General features: G+C 33.6%; 2 protein-coding genes across 2 annotated transcripts; one reads left to right on the forward strand and one right to left on the reverse strand.

Moving 5' to 3' along the window:
* Positions 1-552: 552 nt before the first annotated feature.
* On the reverse strand, positions 553-8,351 carry LOC144854080 (aldehyde dehydrogenase, mitochondrial-like). Its single transcript, XM_078711964.1, has 14 exons — positions 8,300-8,351; positions 6,759-6,811; positions 5,923-6,027; positions 5,037-5,177; positions 4,621-4,747; positions 4,029-4,219; positions 3,811-3,924; positions 3,460-3,562; positions 2,798-2,982; positions 2,417-2,581; positions 1,563-1,720; positions 1,329-1,403; positions 1,199-1,238; positions 553-791 (listed from the first exon to the last, which is right to left on the reverse strand). Exons 1-14 carry the CDS (start codon positions 8,334-8,336, stop codon positions 759-761), a joined length of 1,527 nt encoding a protein of 508 aa, XP_078568090.1. The 5' UTR covers positions 8,337-8,351; the 3' UTR covers positions 553-758.
* LOC144854079 (BOS complex subunit ncln-like) lies at positions 8,149-20,556 on the forward strand. The gene is made up of 14 exons (XM_078711963.1): positions 8,149-8,422; positions 9,425-9,612; positions 10,671-10,815; positions 11,071-11,165; positions 13,027-13,110; positions 13,766-13,869; positions 14,119-14,207; positions 14,469-14,593; positions 14,942-15,132; positions 15,431-15,557; positions 16,348-16,517; positions 16,839-16,892; positions 17,054-17,132; positions 18,186-20,556. The coding sequence occupies exons 1-14, from the start codon at positions 8,248-8,250 to the stop codon at positions 18,246-18,248; spliced, it is 1,689 nt and encodes a 562-aa protein (XP_078568089.1). The 5' UTR covers positions 8,149-8,247; the 3' UTR covers positions 18,249-20,556.
* The last annotated feature ends 1,742 nt before the right edge of the window (positions 20,557-22,298 follow it).

Raw genomic sequence — 22,298 nt, forward strand, 5'->3', positions numbered from 1 at the left:
CACCCAACTTAATTATGTACGAATGGACAGTGACAATTTACCATTAAACTCTGGTCAACCGTTTTATTGGGGGGCTCTCAAATTTCGACGAAGTCGCAAATTGAAACTCCCATGCTTTTGTGACCAGAGTTTAATGGTAAATTGTCACTGTCCATTCGTCCTTGTACAGAGGTAAAGTTCAAGTGTCAATTGACACAACCCTTTTTCCAATGTTCAGAGTTCAAGTAATTGACCTTTTAATGTTTAACCCTAGTTTAAAAATAAAAATGTCCTCTTTTGCAGAGTCGTAACCCTTATAGGGTTTGAGCACATTTGTTAGGTACCGATTGAGAACTGTAATGGATTTATGTATGTAGTGTATACCCTACAGTATTTCTGACTTTCATAAAATGGACAAAACAATAACATATTTTTGCTAATTCAGCGGAAATTTAATATCTATTTTCTGTTTGTTGGTAGTAACATGCTTAACATAAATTCATTCATTGTTATTTATATGTAAACACAGGTTTTTGCCAACAGAAATTAAATTCCATACACAAACAAAATTATAAAGTTGGATGAAGAGAGGCAAAACAAATGCATGCATTAACAATACTGTATTTTCTCTAAACATGATAGCTCCAACTTTTGGATATATGTTATACATATTATTTACTAAATGAGACAAACAAAAATGGCATTATATTTTTAATTAAACACTATTTTCATTGAAAGCAGTTTGCTACATTATTTTTAAAATACTGATCAACTGTAATTTATGAGTTCTTCTGTGGCACCTTGATGATAACCTGCAAGTAGAAAAACCCAATAAATAATTTGTTTGGTAAGGGAATCTAATTATAATTTAAAATCACTATAAAGATCTTTTTATGATGATTTTACACTTTGAGACATCCCACTACAATCAGTGGCGTAACGGCTATGAGCGCTCACTGGCAGGGCCCTCGAGCTCCAGGGGCCCCAGAGCATGAGCAGTCCACTGCAACTACCCAGCGTTGGAGGTTCCCTTAGGAGTGCTAAACCAGGGGCCTTTGCCCTGTGCATTACGCAACTGGGGACAATCCTATTAAGGAGATACCTCCACTATTAATAAAACGCTACTCCGTATTGAGATGTCATCTCTCTTGGAGTTCTAATGTAAATTGTAATTAACTATAGATGGTTTTTTTTTCTACATGAAAATAGACTGACTTACAGTTTTAACCTCATGGTATTCTTTCAAAGAATCTTCTCCCCTGAAAAATCATAATCATTCGATAATTATTGACAGATTTATATCACCTGGCATAGCTTTGCACTTTAGATACTTGAAACATGCAACTTACAAATCTCTACCAAAACCAGACTGCTTGTATCCACCAAAAGGAATAGAAGGTCCGCCCACATTGTAGCAATTCACCCTGAGACACAAGAAGTGTAACTACGGTTAGTGTATGTTAAAATATGGACTGTGGAAAGTGTTCTATTTTGAATAAATCAAATAAGTACCAAAACACTGTGAATATAGCATTTAAGTGTACAATAAGTAGTAAGTCATTTCCGAATACTTAACGCTTTACCATACGGTTCCAGCTTTGAGACTGTGCGCCACTGTCATAGCAACATCAATATCTTTGGTGAATACTGCTCCTGCTAGGCCATAATGTGTCTTATGAGCACGCTCAATGACCTCTTCAATATTCTTGAATTTCAAAATAACTTGCACAGGTCCAAAAATCTTAAAAGAGTGCAGAATACCAGAAACTGCTAAGTGTATTGTAAAGTAACAAATATTAAATAAACCCCTTATTTCCTTTAAAGATGTATAGTCCCTTTGTCAAATTCCCAAAAAAAAAAAAAAGATTTCGAAAAAAAGTGGGTCATTTTGAAGTATCATAATAGTTATTGAAAAATCATTTAACTGAAATACAGACGTTTTTTGGTTCAGTCACAGTTTTCGATCAAAACATATCTCACATAATGCAACACGCTTATTTGGCTACTCTGTATGCATAATCATAAAACTTCTTTGCGATCTGTGTGAAAACACCTTCTCAACCGTGACGAGTTGTAAACAATCCTAATTAGCATCATGCATAATGTATACTCATGGTTTGAAATCTTTGTTTACTTTCGCTCGCGACGATTTTCCAGACGAAATGTTATCAAATTAATTTAGCTGTTAATTACGTAAAATTTCGACTTAAAGTGAATAACTTTAATATTACTTTGATATGGCCAATTTAAATTTAGAATATTTTGACCTTCATTTTTTTGTGTTTCAAGGGACAATACATCTTTAAATTGTATACAGTAGAACCCCTTCATTTGGGACACCTAAGAGGAAACTTTGTTTGATTGCAAATGTGTACTTCAGTACTCTCAATTATAAAAATGTAAATGCATTTTGTCAACAAATCAATCTTAACCTCACCTCTTCTTTGGCAATAGTCATGTCATCAGTGACATCAGAAAACACAGTTGACTGCAAGAAGTAGCCTTTGTCACCATGACGACTACCACCACATGACAATGTGGCACCATCTTTTTTACCAGATTCAATTTTTCCAAGAACTTTATCAAACTGTTCTTGATCAATCTGTGAAACAAAACAAACATTAATAAATAGTGGTGACAAATATTTTAATTTATGCTACTCATCAAAATCACCTTCAACATTATCATCATCACCCTCATCAAGAGCGGATCCAGGATGTTGGAAAAGAAGAATCTCTTTTTCATTTTTCATCTAAAAGTTTTCCCCTCTCCCTATAAATTTACATATGCTCATAATCAACAGCAGGGTAATATTTACCTGAGGGCCTGATTGGGTACCATCAACATATGGATCTCCAATAACCCTAGCGTTTGCTTTCTGCACACTTTTCTTCACAAACTCATCATAGATCCCCTCTTGGACAAATGTACGGGAACCTGCAGAGCAGCATTGGCCCACATTACAAAAGACGGCTTCATGGGCCTCATCGACAGCAAAATCCACTATGGTACATAAAATAATAGTTTTTTTTAAATTTAGTTTATTTTAATGCATTCAACAGACAGTAATTAGCCAATTACAGGATGAATGATAAACTAAACCATGCTTATAAACTTAGAATTCTCATTAGGGCAGGATTGAACTCTGTCAACCAGGTCAGGATTGAACTCTGGCAACCAGGTCAGGATTGAACTCTGGCAACCAGGTCAGGATTTAACTCTGGCAACCAGGTCAGGATTGAACTCTAGCAACCAGGTCAGGGTTGAACTCTGGCAACCAGGTCAGGATTGAACTCTGGCAACCAGGTCAGGATTGAACTCTGGCAACCAGGTCAGGATTGAACTCTGGCAACCATGAGGTCAGGATTGAAACCTGCCATTAAGTCACTATTCAATAATCAGGATTGGAAGGCAAGCTGCATCTCAACTAAACTGCTATTATGCAACTTCAAGTATTGAGGTTATAATATAAAATGTTACCATCACTGTCTGCAAATACAATGTTTGGACTTTTTCCACCCATCTCCAGAGACACTCTCTTCAAATTGCTTTTGCCTGCTGCTTGCTGGATCAGATGACCGACCTATTATAAATTGCACAATAAAATTTTTAGGGGGGAGGGGCTTACATAAGTCAAACATTACTATCTCTAGCTTGTCAAGGAGTTAAGTTAATTGGTCAGATGTTTTGTCCTACTCTGACATAATTGATACTCAGTAAAATAATAATTTCTGTGAAGAAAATTGCATTGTTTCTGCAGGCATAGGGCAAACGGTTTGCAAATCTTTAAATAAAACAGTATATAATAATAAGGATGTTATCTAAGAGTACCTCAGTTGAACCTGTGAATGCCACCTTATCAACATCCATATGCTCACTGATTGCTGCTCCCGCTGTTGGACCATATCCGGGAATGATGTTGATAACACCTGGTGGAAAGCCAGCCTAGGTTTACAAAAAAAATAAGTATTAGACTAAAAAAAATCCAACAATTGCTAGTATTGTCATGCTAGAATGTTTACTATTTAGTAAAATTGATAGGAATGTACCTCTTTGATTAGTGAACCAATAAAAATGGCTGTGAGTGGTGTCTGTTCTGCTGGCTTAATAACCATTGTATTCCCACATGCTATTGCAGGGCCTAACTTCCAGCCTAGCATATCGATTGGATAATTCCAGGGAATGATAGCCCCGCATACACCAACAGGCTCAAGTTTTGTGTAGCAGAAGTAATCACCATCTAGAATTAATTAAATTATGTTAAATAAATATCTTATTCGTCTATAGCATATAGGCATAAAGTTTACAGCTGCTGATAGAAAAGTATGTTGAGTCGAGTGGCAGAGCAGTTAAGGCAGGGGCGTTGCAAACTATAGCCATCAAATCGGCATAGGTCCAAGGGTCTGGTGCATATCTGGCTCGAGTAAACTGTAAAAAACCCAGTGCATCTTTTAGAAGAGTACTGTAGGGTGTTGAATGATTGCAGTTTGGTAGTAGCTCGACAGTACTATACATGGACACTAGAGGATATGAAAGTTGTACAGTATGTGTTACATACTGTAGGTACAGTGTAGTCCACTACGCATTGAGAATCAATTATTATGACTGCACCACATATGTTTCCAATTTAAATAAATTCACCTAATGGAATAGTTTTTCCATGAATCTTGTCACACCAGCCTGCGTAGTACGTCAGGGTATCAGCAATAGAATCCACCCACATCTCGGATTCAAAGTATGGCATACCATTATCAAGAGTTTCCAAAGCCTAAAAAAATGTAACATGTAAGTGATACTAATATGCATACAATAAAGCCAAAATTTTGGCTTTTTATCTGTGGAGTGGGGTTATAGCTTGGCGGTGCTTGGTCCACAGCTGCAGTCCCAGGGTCCTGGTTCAAATCCTGTTCAGTATCTCTACTCCCAGAGACTTGGTTAAGACTATGTTTATGTAGTGAAACAGGATTGCCACCTTTCGGATGGATAATAAATCGATTCAATTATGCATGGTATGGTATGATTTTGGGTTAAGAAAAGAATGATAAATTGGTGCTTACAGATAGATAGTCTTTGTTTTCTTTCAAAAGATCAGCAAGTTTTACCATCATCTTAGCTCTCTTGCTGGCGTCAAGTCGTCGCCATGGTGACCCAAGATTAAAAGCTTCTTGTGCAGCTTTCACAGCAATGTCAACATCTGCCTAATTTATTGAAGCATAAGAAAAAAAAAATTGTTTATGACTGAAAAAATTCCAACCATTTATCTGCTTTCATACATGCCAACACTCCCGTTTTGGCCGGGAGACTCCCATATTTTAGTCTCATCTCCCGGCCAATTTTTCCACATTTTCTCCTGTATTACAAAAATAACCAAATTTTGGTGTATGTGTGGTTTTCTCCATTAAAATATAACAAATTTACGATATTTAAGCCATTATATACAACCATCTGCGGTACATAGCCACCACGCGATACCACTTAATGACATTACACACTACATTCCTTACTACACGACATTCCTTACTACACGATAATAATAGAGAGGGCACCGTTGACCTTAAAAAACACCACCTCTTCAACATTATGATGCTGTACTCGACCTGTTTGACCGGTTTTCAGCTATTAAAAACAATTATCGTAGAAGGAGATAGGTAAATGCGAAGCATCCTCCAATTATCGTGTGCAGGTTTTTCAGCATCGACATCCATTATACAGTGTATACCACGATCGGAAAACCCTATTTGGGGCAAATCGTTGAACCTAAATTCATTTTAATTGTCAATAACTAATTATCTAACTCAATTTAATTAGTAAACAGGGTTACATCAGGTGGTTAAAATCAGTACAGAAAGTATGAACCAACCAACCAAATTTTGCCCTTACGTATATTTATATATAGATTATACTATAGGCATATCGCTATAGAAAATGCATACTGTACAGTACCTTGTCGCCCTCCTGGACTTCACATATCTTTTGACCAGTACAAGGATTGATGGTTGGAAATGTTTTACTGCTTACCGAATTAACAAACTCATTGTTAATGAACAACTAGGAAAAAAGTTAATAAATCCTGTCATTTTACAAATAAATAACAGTACATAAAAATTACTGGATTTAGTCAACATATTTGCTATGCAAATTAAGTTGATTATAAGCCTACCAGCCTATGGTACATTAATTATGCCTTTTCTCTACTTAATTGTTTAGTTTAAAGATGTATTGTCACAAAAAAATAAATGTCAAAATATTCTAAATTTAAATTGGCCATATCAAAGTAATATTAAAGTTATTCACTTTAAGTCAAAAATTTGAGCCAAAAACAACAAGTTTACGTAATTAACAGGTAAATTACTTTGATTACATTTCGTCTGGAAAATCGTCGCGAGCGAAAGTAAACAAAGATTTCAAACCACGAGTACGCATTATGCATATGCTAATTAGGATTGTTTACAACTCGTCACAGTTCAGAAGGTATTTTCACACAGATCATGAGAAAGTTTTATGAAATATGCATACAGAGTAGCCAAACAAGCGCGTTTCATTATGGGATATGTTTTGATCGAAAACTTTGACTGGAAGTCAAAGTTATTTTTTAAACAAAAAAACGTCTGTATTTCAGTTAAATGATTTTTTTTTCGACAAATTTTTGGTGAAAGTTAATACCTGTAACTATTATGATACTTCAAAATGACCCACCTTTTTTTGAAATCTTTTATTTTTTATTTTTTTGAAATTAGTCAAAGGGACAATACATCTTTAAATGTTGGGTTGAAACTTACCTGAGTATATTTAATCTCTGGTTGGGTGTTTAATTTAGCCATGTTTGCCAAACCTGTGTAAACAAATGTCAAAATTGTAGGTGTATGACCGATTCATATTATGTGCAATTTGAAATTGAACATGCTTATCAGTTGATCATTTAGAATAAAATGATCACCTAGTGTTGTTGAATCTTAATCGTATTATTATTAATATTATTATGATTATTATTATTATTAGTTATTATTATGATAATATATTTTGCAATTGTAAAACATTTTATAAAACATATTTAATAACAAACTAGTGTATATTCACTTCTACAGAAAATTATTTACCACCATGCTAAATTAGTTCACAAAGAAAGGCCGAACAGCAACATTAAAAATCAACTAAGAATTACTCAGAACGGCCTATTCTTTGCCATTGCCGCGTACTAATCTACGCCCGGTAAATTAAGTATTGTTTTTAAGATATAAATTAGTATAAAATACATGTTATTAATAGAATACAATATAAATATCCAAACAGCATTTAACATGATGTTGGCATGTAGTTTTTATCATGAAAATACTACCGGTGGTCCAGCCTTAGATTAGTGTAACCGTCACAAAAAGTTGTATACATCCCAGATACATCCTCACTATGGCGGCGCCCTACCACTTTGAGCCTACTGGCTATGTTTGATAGCAAGTCTAAACGTTGGTGTGTGTATTATACACATGTTATCTTCGCATTTATTATGTTTCATTTTGAGTTATTAGTTTCCAATAAATTATTATTGTTAACCGATCGTCGACGTTAGCACGCATTCTGGTAGAATTCTGCTGCGCAATTTGAAAATTTTACAAATTGTGCAGCGCAATTTGAAATTGCGCAAAGATTTTCTTGCGCAAGTTGATTGCGCAATTTAATATTGCGCAAGAAAATCTTTGCGCAATTTCAAATTTCTCAAGAATTCTTTGCGCAATTTCAAATTGCGCAAGGATGTTTTTGCGCAATTTCAAATTGCGCAAATCGTTCAAATCGCGCATAACATCGGTACTGGCCTAGCCTAGGCCTAGCTAGCTAGCTAGCCTAGCCGGGCCTAGGCCTAGCTGACTATTATCAATCATTCATGCACACTACTATTATATTATTACAGTAATACCAGCTTCTGTACCACCACCAGCAACATTGAAGCCTCTATTAAAAAAACTGAAAAAGTGTTATCATAATCACTATCTAGCAATAAAACGTGGGTAGCCTACCACCAACTTTATTACAGCCTGCACAACAACAAAACTGGGATAGAGCAGCTGCTGCTTGTTGCAAGGTAGGCGCTATAGATCAGAGGAACCATTTGGCATGTGGCATGGTGCATGTTGTGCGTTCATAAATTATCTATTCGCACGGCTAATCGTCTATTGATACGTGTAGCATAGTATAAAGTTCATCAAAACGATTTCACGTGTGTGAATTTGGTCTTCTACAAATTTCCTTTAGAATTAAGCATTTTTTCGCACCAAAATGTGGATTGAAGAGGCTAATGAGATGCTTGATATGTTCAGGGGTAGCATACCTCTCACAATTATATTAATTGTTCCTGTTTTAATCATGATTTCCCCTGGTGTTCCTGTCGATGCAGCCCATGAGTTTTCAGTTTATCGTATGCAGCAGTATGATCTGCAAGGCACACAATACGGTAGGACGCCCGGTAGAACAAAGGACGAAACCCGGTGTTCATGAGCCTGGGCCTAGCCTTATTGACCTATTCTAGCAAGTCAACAACAACAAAAAATGTTTGCCTACCTAGTCTAGGCATGTAGGCCTTAGCTAGGCCTATTATGTATTTTTTAAGCCTAAATAAATTGTTTTTACATTAGGCTAGCCTAGGCCTAGAATTTTATATTGGTTAATTTTGAATAATTGACAATAAATAATTAATAATATTGAATATTTTTGTTCATTATTTTCTTTTATAGGCGCTAGTTCCGTTTCGCACCTGTTTTTATTTCGACTTCCTTTTGACTCCAAATTGTTAATCAACTTATTGTGAATACCAAACCTTAAAATTGGGCCTCATAAGTACTTTTATGAAGAAGAATCACATAAAAAGTAACAAATAAATCCTTTAATTGATGATTTTACAGACATGTTTTTCGCATACTCAAAGTTCAATATTTTCGTTTCTATGGAGCGCCAAAAGAGCAACAACAATAGATGGTTAAAAACTCAGATGTGCGAGAAACACGTCTGTAAATTCATCAATTTAAAGGATTTATTTGTTACTTTTTGTGTGATCTCCTTCGTAAAAGTATTTTTGAGGCCTAAGGTGTGGTACTCACGATAAAGTTACTTAACCAATTTTGAGTCGAAATAAACGACAGGTGCGAAACGGAACTAGCGCCCTTTTATATATTTGATTGAAGGTACTAATATTTCAGCAATGTAATTGTATGACAGAAAACCATGTAGAGATAGAGTGCGCTGTCTATTCATACATAACTCTGCTTCCGCGATCAAAATCTGACCACAAACACAATACTTGTGCAGTGCAGTCATCAACATTAACAGAAAATATGAATGTTAAATTGTTGAATGGGTTTCGTCCAATTTAATTAAATAGAACAGTCTTCTTTCACCTCTACTAAAATACTTGGCCTATTCAACTCTAAACATTTGTTAAATTCATTATTTTTTTCAGGATGTCGCAATGCTCTGGTTAACATGGAAGCCCGTCCAATTAACTCAAATGTTATGGTCAGGAGGTGTCTTGTAACTAGGTTAGCAGAACTCACTTCCGAACGATATCAAGAGGTTATCGAGGGAGCAGGAGCTCTGTTGATCTTGCTGCCAAAAGATATCAACGCTTTACCGCAGTCAGTTGTGCAAGTGTGTTTTACAAAGAACATTATTTATTTGCTCACTTTAATTTAAAGTTTTTAAAACATTAAATTTTTATTACCATTGATATTAACTTCTTGTTTTCTATCGGCAAAATCGTCCATGCTCCTTAATTCTGTTGTGCTGTATATCGGCACAGGAACTAAGCACACCGGCAACAATGTCGATAGACAACTTTGTATTAGACACATAGTCAACCATGAGAATGAATTAAACGCACGGCTGTTGACAGTAGCAGGGCTGAAAATGAATGGTCACCTGGCCGCCGATGGCGACCTTTATTTTGTAAGGGCGAGAATTCATTTTGTGATGGTCGACCCGTCTGGCGACTTCATAAACCGCATCCACCTACCTTTTATTATAACCAAGCTAGGCTAATATAAGCTAGGCCATATTCGGCCTAGCGGTCCTGTTTTGCTTACAATCCGTCGCAGGCGAAGATCGCTGCACACACTACGCTCAAATCACAAGTCGGCAAAACGTAAATCCCCCATTTGGTATCGGCTGCCACACATTTCTATCTAACGAACATTGTATACTTGCTTTTCTACTTGATAAATTCTTGTTCAATTGACTTTGAAATAAGATATTCTACGATAAATGACACAAACTGTAAGTTTAATTTTCCGACACTCTACACCACGCGTCGCAACACATCATGTGGTGGTAAAAACAACGTACTGAAAATGGTATAATCCGTTTCAGGGATGTCCATGATTGAATACACAGTACAGTATGTAATGCAAAACATGTGCATGGACGTAAAGAATCTCATGCAATATTGAGATGTGAACAAGTTTTTTTCCACAGATTTTTTAACGCTTGGGGGTGGGAGGGTGTTTGTGGGGTTATCAAATGTAATACTAAATGATATATCTGGGACGGGGTGGGGATATGGTTTAAAGGTTAATTTTCAGCCCTACAGTAGTCACTTCCCAAACTTGTAGACATAGACCAGTTAGAATGATTTACGATAGTTAGGATACTGTATCATCTTACCTTGCAAGCTTACCTTTACCATTTTCTTATAATGCTTTCTTGTGCAGTATTGGCTAGAGTTGGAGCCACAGATATTGGAACAAGAATCAAAAGTTCCAATTTATTTTGCACATGAAGATGATCGTTTGATGGAGATATATGAAGATATCAGAACAGCGGTCAGTTCTGACCAAGCAGCTTCTGGTGCTGAAGGTCAGTTACACTATGCTTTGAACAATTCCTAAAGAGGTATCACTGTATACTATGGCAGTCAAATAGAGGATTTGATTCACTGAGAATTCCAACCAACATAGAAGGTCCATTGTGACTTTCTAAAGTAAATAAGATAAGGAAAACTAGTCTGATGCGTAACTGTACAACTGCAACATGTTAAAATATATCTACATTGTTCTTATTTAATTAAATTATTAATATTGTTTATGTATATTTAATATTATGTATTTTCAGCTTTATTAAGCGCAGTTTATGCCAATGGCTTTCAAATGGTAGTATCTGGATCTCAATCAAAGCCAGTAAAAGATGGAACTATTACCAGTATCCAGGTAATATATCAATACAATATGCCCTATTAATTGGTTATCCGCACTTGGATTGGCCTTGTTATTGTCAGGATATTTTTTTTTCTATCTCATTCATTTTTCTTTCCACGAATTTTGTGTGACGTGTATCTCTCTTGTCAACATAACATTGTATAACTGTAGATGTGCAGGAAATTTACGCATGATTTTATGAAATTTTATAGTTTATCATAAATTCTGAACAAAAATTTATTTTTCAATGAAACTGTGCAAAAGTGTATTTCATAATAAGGAGCAACTTTTGACATAATAAGCACAGCTCCTACAAACCATAGAAAAATGGTTTTTGCAATTTTTCATACATTCATTTTGATGAACTTTGATTGCAAATTAACAATGCACATGCATGTTAAACTTTAATAATTGTGTGCTAAAAAATGGGTATTTTAAAGCAAATTTGTGGAAAAATATACCTATTTTTAATGGATGGCTGGGGACCCCCATTTTTTATGGAAGCCGATGAATATCAATTCTTGTAAAATTTGTAACTACTGGATGTTCTGACATGACCATATGGCCACTCGAATTTTTAAAATAGGATTTTTTTTGCTTTAAAGATGTATTGTCCCCCTGAAAAAATAATTCTTACAAAAATTTTTGTTGAATATTCCATTTTAATGTAACATAATAGTTATCCCCTTTGACAAAAAATTGGATCGAAAAAAAAAATGTATTTACCTGAAAAAATGTAATTTAAAGCAAAAAATGGTCAAATTGGCTGCCAGCCAATGGATTTTTGGTTGAATTTTACCATTTATTTTGTCATTTTATAAGTGAAAACATGATTTTTTTCGATTTTTTTTCTATTAAAGTGATTAACTAGATTAAAACTACAATATAACATATTCAAAGTCTGATTTAATTAATCTTCATTTTTCATGTTTTTGGGGGACAATACATCTTTAATACTAGTTAATCCTATTTAATAGAGCGCATTGCACTTATGCTTAGCACATTTCGCCTTAGATTTTGATATTTTGTTTATCAATCAATTCTCTTTTACATGCGTTACAAACATTTGATTTTTTGTTACATCATCATATAAAAAAATTAGAATAATGTGACTTGCTTAATTTCATCATATAGTATATTTCAATCTGTTATTTATAGCTCCTTGGAATGAAAAGTGACCCACATGATTCAAATTTATTTATGTGCCCAAAATTCTTTCAATTTTTATTAATGTAATTAATTAGATAATTATCTTCTAAAATTGCTATCTTTATGTTACATTTTGATGATGTCATGGTGTATATAACATATAAATTGTATTCTGTAAATACTGTAATATGCTGTATGACACAAAATATGTACAATTCAGAACTGTAAACATATTTAATTCATGTCATAGGATGGCATAAAAATTGTCAGTGTTCATATTTTAACGTCTGTGCATGTTGCGTTTGTGCGGATGACCCAAACTCGTCAAAGAGACGAGTTCAAATCTAGTTTTTATTTTCATTTCTTTTTTAATGTAACTCATTTATAATCTTTGTATATTTAGTTTATATATATACTGTGTTGTTTTATGTCATTTCACTAATTTGCTAACTTCATTTATAAATTATTGTTGTCAACATAGGAGCAAGAGCAGTCAATTCTGTTCAGGCCTATGCCTAGCTTGCTCATGCCAAGATTGTGCTTGATGACATGCCGAATAAATATTATTATTAATACTTTTTACTATAAATAGCGTCATCATCATAAGATAAATAGTACACTAACTAACTGTATTTAAAAATACTTTTCTTACATTTCAACAATGTAAACTAATATAATGTATGCATTTACTCTGTTTATAATGTACTATTAATAATTATTTCAGGGTATGTTAAAAGGGAAAGGCATTGAAGATCAGCTCCCCACTATTGCTATCGTAGCCCATTATGACTCATACGGAGTTGCACCAGTAAGTATTATTTGTACTCAGCAGTGTTCTCCCCAGGATTCACGTCACGCTTCTGTCACCCCAGGGGATGGATACCGAAACTAAGTACATGAGTCACAGCCCCACCATGGTTGGGGCTGTGGTGAAGCGATTTTTGGTAATGGTACTCTCGCACGTAAAATTCATGTTGAATGACGCCTCTAGTTAGGCTGAAAATTACACTTCATAGCATGCTAGCAAACACCAAAACGAACGCGATAAAAAAAATGTTTGCGACTAAAGAAATGGAGGTGTCAAAGCATGCTGCTAAACGTGTACGTGCAAACAAATACATAGGCCCTAATAAGATTCACATGCTTTCGTAAAATACGCGAAAAATTTAGTAGCATTAATATATAGATGCTAGATTATTTGCAATTTATGCCACTTTTTTTTTTGTATTATGTAATTATACAATCTACATTTTTGTATCTAACTGCATGTGCAGTAGTTTATTACTTGTATTAATTTGTTTGTTTAAATTGCTGGACAAGCTTTTTTGTTACTAGTATACTAGTAACAATGTGCTGCTGTTAAATCTTCCTGTAACTTTTTTTTGAATAATTTTTGTAATGCGATGTCTTTTTCTGTTTACTAAAATTGTGTTCATGAATAAATAATGAATTTTATTTTTCAGTATCTAGCTCACGGCGCCGATTCAAACGGAAGTGGAGTGGCTGCTTTATTAGAATTAGCAAGACTCTTCTCAAAACTTTATTCAAACTCAAAAACACAAGCAAAGTATCCTTTTAATAGATGACAATAACAATGTGTAGGGTTCAATCCTTATCTAGTGCTAGTAGATAACTACTCTATGCCCTAAGCCTCAAGTGAAACTTTATAAGTATGATATAATTTGAGTGAATTTTCTGTTTGATGTGTATGAAATTTAAAAATAATAAATGCTAAGGCCATTAAATAAACAAAATGCATAACTACAATGTTTTCTCATTATTATACTATGCAGTTATTATCCTGAAATAACTGCAGGTATAATCTTTTATTTCTTCTCTCTGGAGGAGGAAAGTTCAACTATCAAGGAACAAAAAGATGGATTGAAGATAGCCTAGAAAGCACAGGTAATGCCTGACGATATAGAGATTGGAGCATAAGATTTTGCAATGATCTGGGTTTTGATCGGTGACTAAAGCCAACCTCTGTTCAGGGAACATACCTATCAAGTAGTCAACGTGGATTGACAGTGATAATCCAGAGCAGATTTTTTAAATTTTAATTAACTTCAGACACAACCATGTATCAGAGATTCAAATAATACTGTGCCCTTCATTCTTACTTCCCTATGTATTATATTATAAACATTAATTTTTTGTTTTATTTAGAAACGACTTTTCTGAGTGAAGTATCGCATGTGTTATGCTTAGATAGCATTGGATCTGGTAATGGTTTGTTTATGCATGTCTCCAAACCACCTAAAGAAAAGACTGTGCCTCACAGTATCTTGCAGGTAAATAGCAACAAAGCCTACTTGCTACATAATCATTTTCACTCTCGACTTGAAACAGTGAAACTTAATACGGTAGAACCTGTGTTTTACGTACCCTGATTTTACGTTCCCTGGATTTTACGTACGCTTGAAATAACCGATGACGTCATCATTTTCTTACATTGAGGGCGCAATTTAACAACAACAAACAAAGCCATGGCTGTGTGAGGAATTCACTAAGCTTGAACCGGTTTAACTTAATAAGTGAATAGATCAATTGATTGATCGATTGATTGATTGCATGCATCTTAATATTTGTATTAGGACTTTTTACTTCATTAAGAATAATAAGAATTTCTATGTTTTTAGGAAATAATTGCAGTTAGCAAAACACTCTATCCAGAATTAAATACTAGCATGATTCATAAGAAAATTAACTTAGCAGACGACTTTTTGACATGGGAACATGAAAGGTTTAGCATGCGTCGTCTGCCAGCTATGACCCTCTCACATTTTGCATCTTACGTAGATCCTTTAAGAAACTCAATCCTTGATGATGGGTAAGTTATATTTTAAAGTAACTTTTAATTACACATAATCACATGTGTGACATAAGAGGATGATATAATTACATATGCATGTGACATCGTAATGTGTTTTTTTTTTGGATCTATAAATTTTATTTATTTTTTATTCTGTCTATTTTTAATGTTTCAATCTTTGTACTACAATATTTTCAGACTTATGTCTGCCTTTGTTATACCTGAATAAAATAAAATATTACATATGTGTGACATAATGGCCTATCGTTGATTAGGTGTAACATTGAAATTGAATTAATTATCTCAATTTATCTAGGACAACATTGGATGTTAGTGTTCTTGCAAGGAATGTAAAAATTATAGCCGAAGGCTTGGCTAGACATCTATATGGATTATCAAGCAGCTCATCTAATCAAAGCCTAGAAATATTCACTGATTTAATGGTGAGTATATTTGAATTTTATCTAGGCTGGAACTTGCTATTAATTAATTTTATGAAATGACTGTGTATGTAGAGCATTAGTTTGCTTCTGACATAGGTTTGATGAACACTCAATTAAAAAAATAATTCATTTAAAAGATACCTTCAGGGTTCTCACCAGTTCTCCTCCCCCTCCCCCCCCCCCTAAAAAAATCCTAGTGGGGGCGTGGGAGTCAGCTACTCCGCCAGCCCACGCATTTCATAAGGTCGGAAAAAATGCAGTTCGTAAACAACCCTACGATGTTCTTTTTGTGAGGTAACAAGGTGTGCAAAATTGATGAGTAAGTTTTGAGGAGGAGGACCAAGTTGTAAATTACCCGGAAGCTATAAATAAATACTATTTTTAATCGTTTTCTTCGTGGGTGTTTTTTTATCTACACGACGGCGAATATAAATAGAAATTTCCCACGGTAGAGGCACGATGGCACCACACGGTGAACCTAGGTCAACTTCGAAACATAATATAGCGAATGTCCAGTCGATCCAGAAACGATGCCGACAACAAAAGATACTCTCTTCAAATTAACTGTTCCCACCCTGGTCGGGGTGTGAAGGGCCGCCGTGTAGCTACAGAATACTAGGCCGGCTAGGGCCATTTTCTTTACACATAATAATTGTTAAATGTTAAATCTTAACATGGAATATATTGATTTTAAGTATCTCAACATCTTTAGTTATCCTCTCACCTCAATTAAGCACATAACACTCTACATACAGTTTGCATACATTAATGTAATATCTGTATTCTACAGGCTGTAAGTGAACTATCTCTTAAGTCCTGGACAACTTACTTATCCTCACAATCAAGAGCAGCTCAGCTGATGACCAAAGATAGTCCAGTTGTCAACACTTTATATGCAGGCATGGAAAAAATGTTTCCCAATGATGTCGTCACCAAAATAACTGTTAAAGCAGATAAAAGGTAGCCATTACATTTTAATAATTATTATATATTAATTATATTTATTCAGCAATTAGAATACAAGACATATTACAGACAGCAAAAACCTAAAATTATTATGTACAACTATTAAAATTCTAAAAGACTTACCTTACATGGTTAATGCATTGTTTCGCTGAGTTTCCCCTTGATTGATAATTCAGCATGTATAGTAAACCATTTTCTGCTTTTATTTTGCATGTTAGTTTAAATGAATCTGTATGTTATTTATACTTCTACCCTTTCATGGTCAATTTGCACTGTTCTAATTTTCCATTACATCTATATGATTTTTTTTTTCAGAGAACCAGAATTTATTTTCTATGATGGTATGACAATGAAGATGAATGCTTATAAGTAAGTCAACTCCTCCAACTTGAACCCTGTTATGTGTTTACTTCATCATTATCATTTAGTCCTTGATGGATATCAACTTCTACCTATATTTCAATGTTGTTCTTATAACAAATTGTTGTCTATTGAATGAAGAAGGTGAACATGTTTGTTTATTTTTCTAGTGTGAAGCCAGCTGTATTTGACCTATTCTTAGCAGCAGCTATTGGATGCTATATTGGTATTGTTTATCTCGTTGTTCAGGTCAGTATTCTTTTATTTTAATACTTCCATGTTTATATAAACTAGATCTAAGCTAGGATGGGCTTGCATGGAATCATTAGTGGTGGTACATTGATCGCTAAAACAAGTTTGAAAGAGCTTACAACATTTCAATGTGCATACTTGCTAGGCAAATCCTTGCCTTATAAATTTATTTAATTAACTTGCATCCCCACATTGGCAATCGAATGTTCTGTAATCTTGTGACTGATTCACAGTGCTTACTAGATTCCATTATTTATGAGGATGTCCACTATTTTAGGAACATAATAAACATGTGCCTCAACCACTATTTGTTTGAAATCGAAAATTCGTTCCACCCCTATTGACAATCGCATATTCTGTAATCACACAACTGATTCCAACATGTGCTACATACACCGTGGTTATTTATTCGTATTTTTGGACGTCCAATAGAGGCAAAATACAGTCGCCAATTTGATGAAGAGAACAGCATTTTTTTTTACCACATCGATTCCCATCATTGTGTTGTGCGTTATTGTTTTCTTTGTCTTTTATTTAATAATTTCTTCTAATAAGTGCAAAATATGATGTTTATTAAAATAGCAATAATGGTAATAAACTCTTATAATATAGATCTATTTATAGAACAATTAATTAAACTCTTTTCTGCATCAAAGATAAATCATTGTTAATTTAGCATGTTAATGACTAGAAATGCAGTACAGTAGTAGAGGCCTTGTCAACAGTAATTTTAAAAGGAAGTAACTTTTTTAATGAATATTTTCCAGTTTTCTTATTAATGTAATACTTAAATCAACTTGAAATTGATTTTGATATGTCTCTAGCAATCATCGATGCACATATTAGGCCTGTTAAGACTAGTGAGGCTTATCATGTCCTCAATGTTGTCTCAAAATGCTGGCTTATTCCAAATATAAACTTGTATTCCATGTACACTTCTCTTGATGTGTGTCTACTTCCCATTATAAGTTTAAATATTGTTCTACTTCAGAGTCAGTAAAGTAGTTTATGAGAAGCTTTATGTATTACAAATGTTGTATTTCTTTACAGAAATTCCCAGCTCTGTTTTCTTTAATGCAGCAGTATTCAAGTGTGAAGGTGAAACATCAATAGAGCAATATATATTGCAATAAAAAATCAAAAGCAATAAATAAATATGTCTGTACACTAATACCGGATTCACAGAACAAAAATCTAACATCATGTAACAAAATGTATTACATATTGCTACCAAGCTATGAACTTTTAAATGCATTTACAATACATGTTTACATTTCTATGAAATTTCGGAACATTGATGTACGGAATCTGCACATACACAAGTCTTTTTCTAATGAGATTTTTACACAGCATTAACAAGAAAGCACCATGTGAATGCATTGTAACTCAGTAAGATTATCCTAGGTAATATCCATAACTACTTTTTGCATTTTGTTGTGTGTGAATCAGGTATAAGCGTATTACTCTAAAAAATGCATAATGGCACATTTTATTATAATCTTCTCCAATGTGTTTGGTAGTACGGGTGGTATTTTTTAAAAACAAAATGGAAGGTTTCAGTAGATATAAAAAAATAGCATAAAACTTTTAAAAAAAAAGGAATTAAATCATGAAAAAAAAATGTTTTTGTATGTAAAAAAATGTTAGAAAGAATAGAGTAACTTACTTTTAACAAATAAGTTTTAGTTGATACAATCGTTGGTTCACATATTGTCACTTCATTTGAAGTTTTCAATACGGTTGGATTTTTTTTAGGATTTAGTACCATTCTAGGTAGAAATAGTAGTAGTAGTTGCACAGTAGACTTGGTTGTAGAGTTGGTTACTACTTTCCATTGGCTAACATTCCCGTAACAAACGTATATTGTACATGATTTTAAAAATTTATTTTAAAAATATGATTAGATTATCACAAAGCTAATGGAGCTTTCGTTCTGTGGTTAATTCGCTTGAAATGAAACACCAAAAAAAAACCAGGTCCCATAAAAACCAAATGTAAAGATTTTTTGCAAAATTTAAACATTGAGAGACACCAAGGTGTTTTAGTAGATTAATTTATAAATTGTAATCTGTTCTGATGAGCAAAAATGTTGGAAAAATAATCTATAAATAGAATGTTGTACTTTCAGTGTTCATGATATTAGTACATTGTCATATCGTCTTTTTTGTCACAATATTTTTCATGACATTTTTATGTTTAAATTCAAACTCTGTTTCTCACAATACATTTATATCAAACAGTAGGCCTATATAGTTAAATTCATGGCACAGTTTCACAATCCTGATTGTTGGCTACAATGTTCAAGTGTTCTCATATAATATACAAGTGACAGGGTATTAAAGTGAATGCGATACAATATACGCATGTACCAGAGATTGATACAAAGTACCAGTTACTTTTGTGTACACCAGCATAACAAATGCTTTGTTATGGGTGTTATTGTTATTATTATTAAATTGGTCATGCGGGATAAACTGCTCAGCAAAAAATTCATATATTCATACAATTCTGTATCATTTCGTTTTAAGCAGGTTTGTTTGTGAGTGGGTGTGCATGTATCACATGTTTAGTGTGTCTATTGCAAAATAACAACATTTTTTGTAAATGTTTTAAATAAAATAAATTATACAACAAATATAAAACAAAATTGTAATTACTTTAGTAACAGGCCAACAATTTGATATACAATTTAGGCCTATCAACACTCGCGAAATGCCGCGGCCGTCGGGATACGTTTGTGTCGTGTGTATAGCTGCTCCAGATATATATCTGCAGTGTTGTATATTGCAATGGATTGGTGGTGAAAAAGAAATATGAAAACAAGAACGAAACTTTTGTTGTAGTTTATTGTACAAATATGAAAACACATACGGTATCTTATAATGTAGGCCTAGTAAAATACTGTATTCGAATATGACATAATCCTGGCGCCACCTCTGTACTCTCTTATATTACGGCTTCTGCCGATAACCGTACCTACGTACAATCCTCTTACACTTCATCCTCTTATACTTCATCCAATTCAATTATACTTCATCCAACCTACTCACATGTTGTTTACAACATCATGTAAGCATACGATTGTAAAAAATCGATATTTTTAAGAATGTGTAACTTTTTTAAATTTGTTGGTGCTCATTCATTCATTTTATTTTTACTATGCATGTTTAGGGGAAGGTGGATTACTATTTAGGGTCCTTATAACAATTAAAAATATATAGACAAAAGTCGTTTTACATAATTGCCGGTTATAAATGTTGAAACCGATATACTTGAATGCGTTGCAGATATCAATTACTAATGTACTACTTTTTGATAAACTTATTGACAATAAAGTATCATCAGATACACAGGACTATGTCTTTGTCTTAATCGTTATTGTGTTTGTAACAAATATCTCATAATAACTAAAGTTATATAGATAGACCTACACATACGGCTGTACTTACAATACAATATTTGTACTGAATTAACAACACACAAAAAATGGTATGGTTTAATATCGTATATATACAGACATTATTTATGACATATGACGATTGAGTGTAAGAAGGAGACGTTGAATTAGAATATAATAACGGTAAAATTGTTCAGTTGTACTTGATGTTATGCAAAAACTTCGTGATACTTTATGGAAATTGCGTCAGTAAATCAATTTTTAAAATACTTTTTAGAAAATTATAGTCTCCATGGCAATAACAAATATCCAGTGTTATTCTTTAATAATATAAGAAAAGAAAACTCATTAACACAATTAAAAGAAGTCTTTAGTGACAACGTGACTTTAATCTCCAGCAATATCAAATTATATAACATTGACAAGTTGTGTATGGTAACAATGGTTGCTATGGAAATATCGTGTATACAAAATTATATGGTGGTTCTTTATTTAATATGGAACAGAAGGTTATAGCGAGGAATTTTATATCTTGGCAGTTAAACAAATATAAATAGTGTACGTTGTTCTAAAGCTCTGTCTACACTATCAAACTTTGTGAACAAATGTGATGTGCCTATAGGACACAATAACGTCATATGACTATCATTGGGCACATCACATGTCTATGCAATTTTAATATCAATCAATATTATAGATACGTACTTGGTATTATCATAAATCGTTTTATCGAAAGAAGTTATACATTGTATATATTAATAAAATATGCACTGCCACTCAAATTAAATATTATTTAATAAAGAATGAGTTTAAAAAATATACTATACTATACTAGATGTAAGAGCCTGTTCACACGTATAGCGCATTGCGTGTGAACCTAGGCAGTGGTGTTATTAACGACAGACATACCCCATCTCAACTAACGCCACGGAGCTAACTCCAGCGACGATTGAATGATTTTGATCTTATTTCAAGATATTTACCAATTAATTCTTGTTTTTTACTGTATGTATATTGTAAATTGTATTGCTGATATAAAAACAAGCTATTCAGCTGTTCTTCGATCTAAAAGCGCATGAATTGTTTACGGTGAAATGAAGTAAATAATAACAAACATAAAAAACAAATTTATAGAATTGTGCAAAGTTTGCATAAAAATCAGTCCGACATTTTTAGTTTAACCGTAAAACTGGAAAAAATGTATTTTATTTCGTTATACGATACTCTACTCTATTGATGTAATGCACAGCTTCTTCGTCGAAAGAAGAGCAACCACTATAATATCGTTAAATATTATTATTCGATCTATAACCGTGAAATCAAATTGATTACGTTGTCAACGTGATGGTGAACAGAATACTAGAGAGTTGTTTTTGCTAGGATATTTATTTCAAGTAGGCATTAGTTGTAAAAATATTGAAATTGATTCATTGTTGTGTCGTATAGTTCATATCGGGGCCTAATGTATTCATAGGCTTGCAATACACAAAGTATGGACATACAAATTCCTACAATCTTGCAAAACAATCTTCTAAATGCTTCGTTTATGCAGTAGTGAAATACGGTAACATGAATACATAATTGGCAAAACATTTTATTTAAAGTCCATATGCCGACAAGAAGAACACGTTTTAAGATGGGCTTAGTTTCTGCTGAGCAAGATAATACGTATTTAAATACCGGTACCGTGTTAAACAACGGTAGTTTAATGCCAGGAAGGGACCTTTAGGGGCCTATATATTTTAAGGAGGAGGGGATCGCTCCGT

This window comes from Antedon bifida, chromosome 10 (assembly GCF_963402885.1).
Source record: "Antedon bifida chromosome 10, ecAntBifi1.1, whole genome shotgun sequence".
Lineage (NCBI taxonomy): Eukaryota > Metazoa > Echinodermata > Crinoidea > Comatulida > Antedonidae > Antedon > Antedon bifida.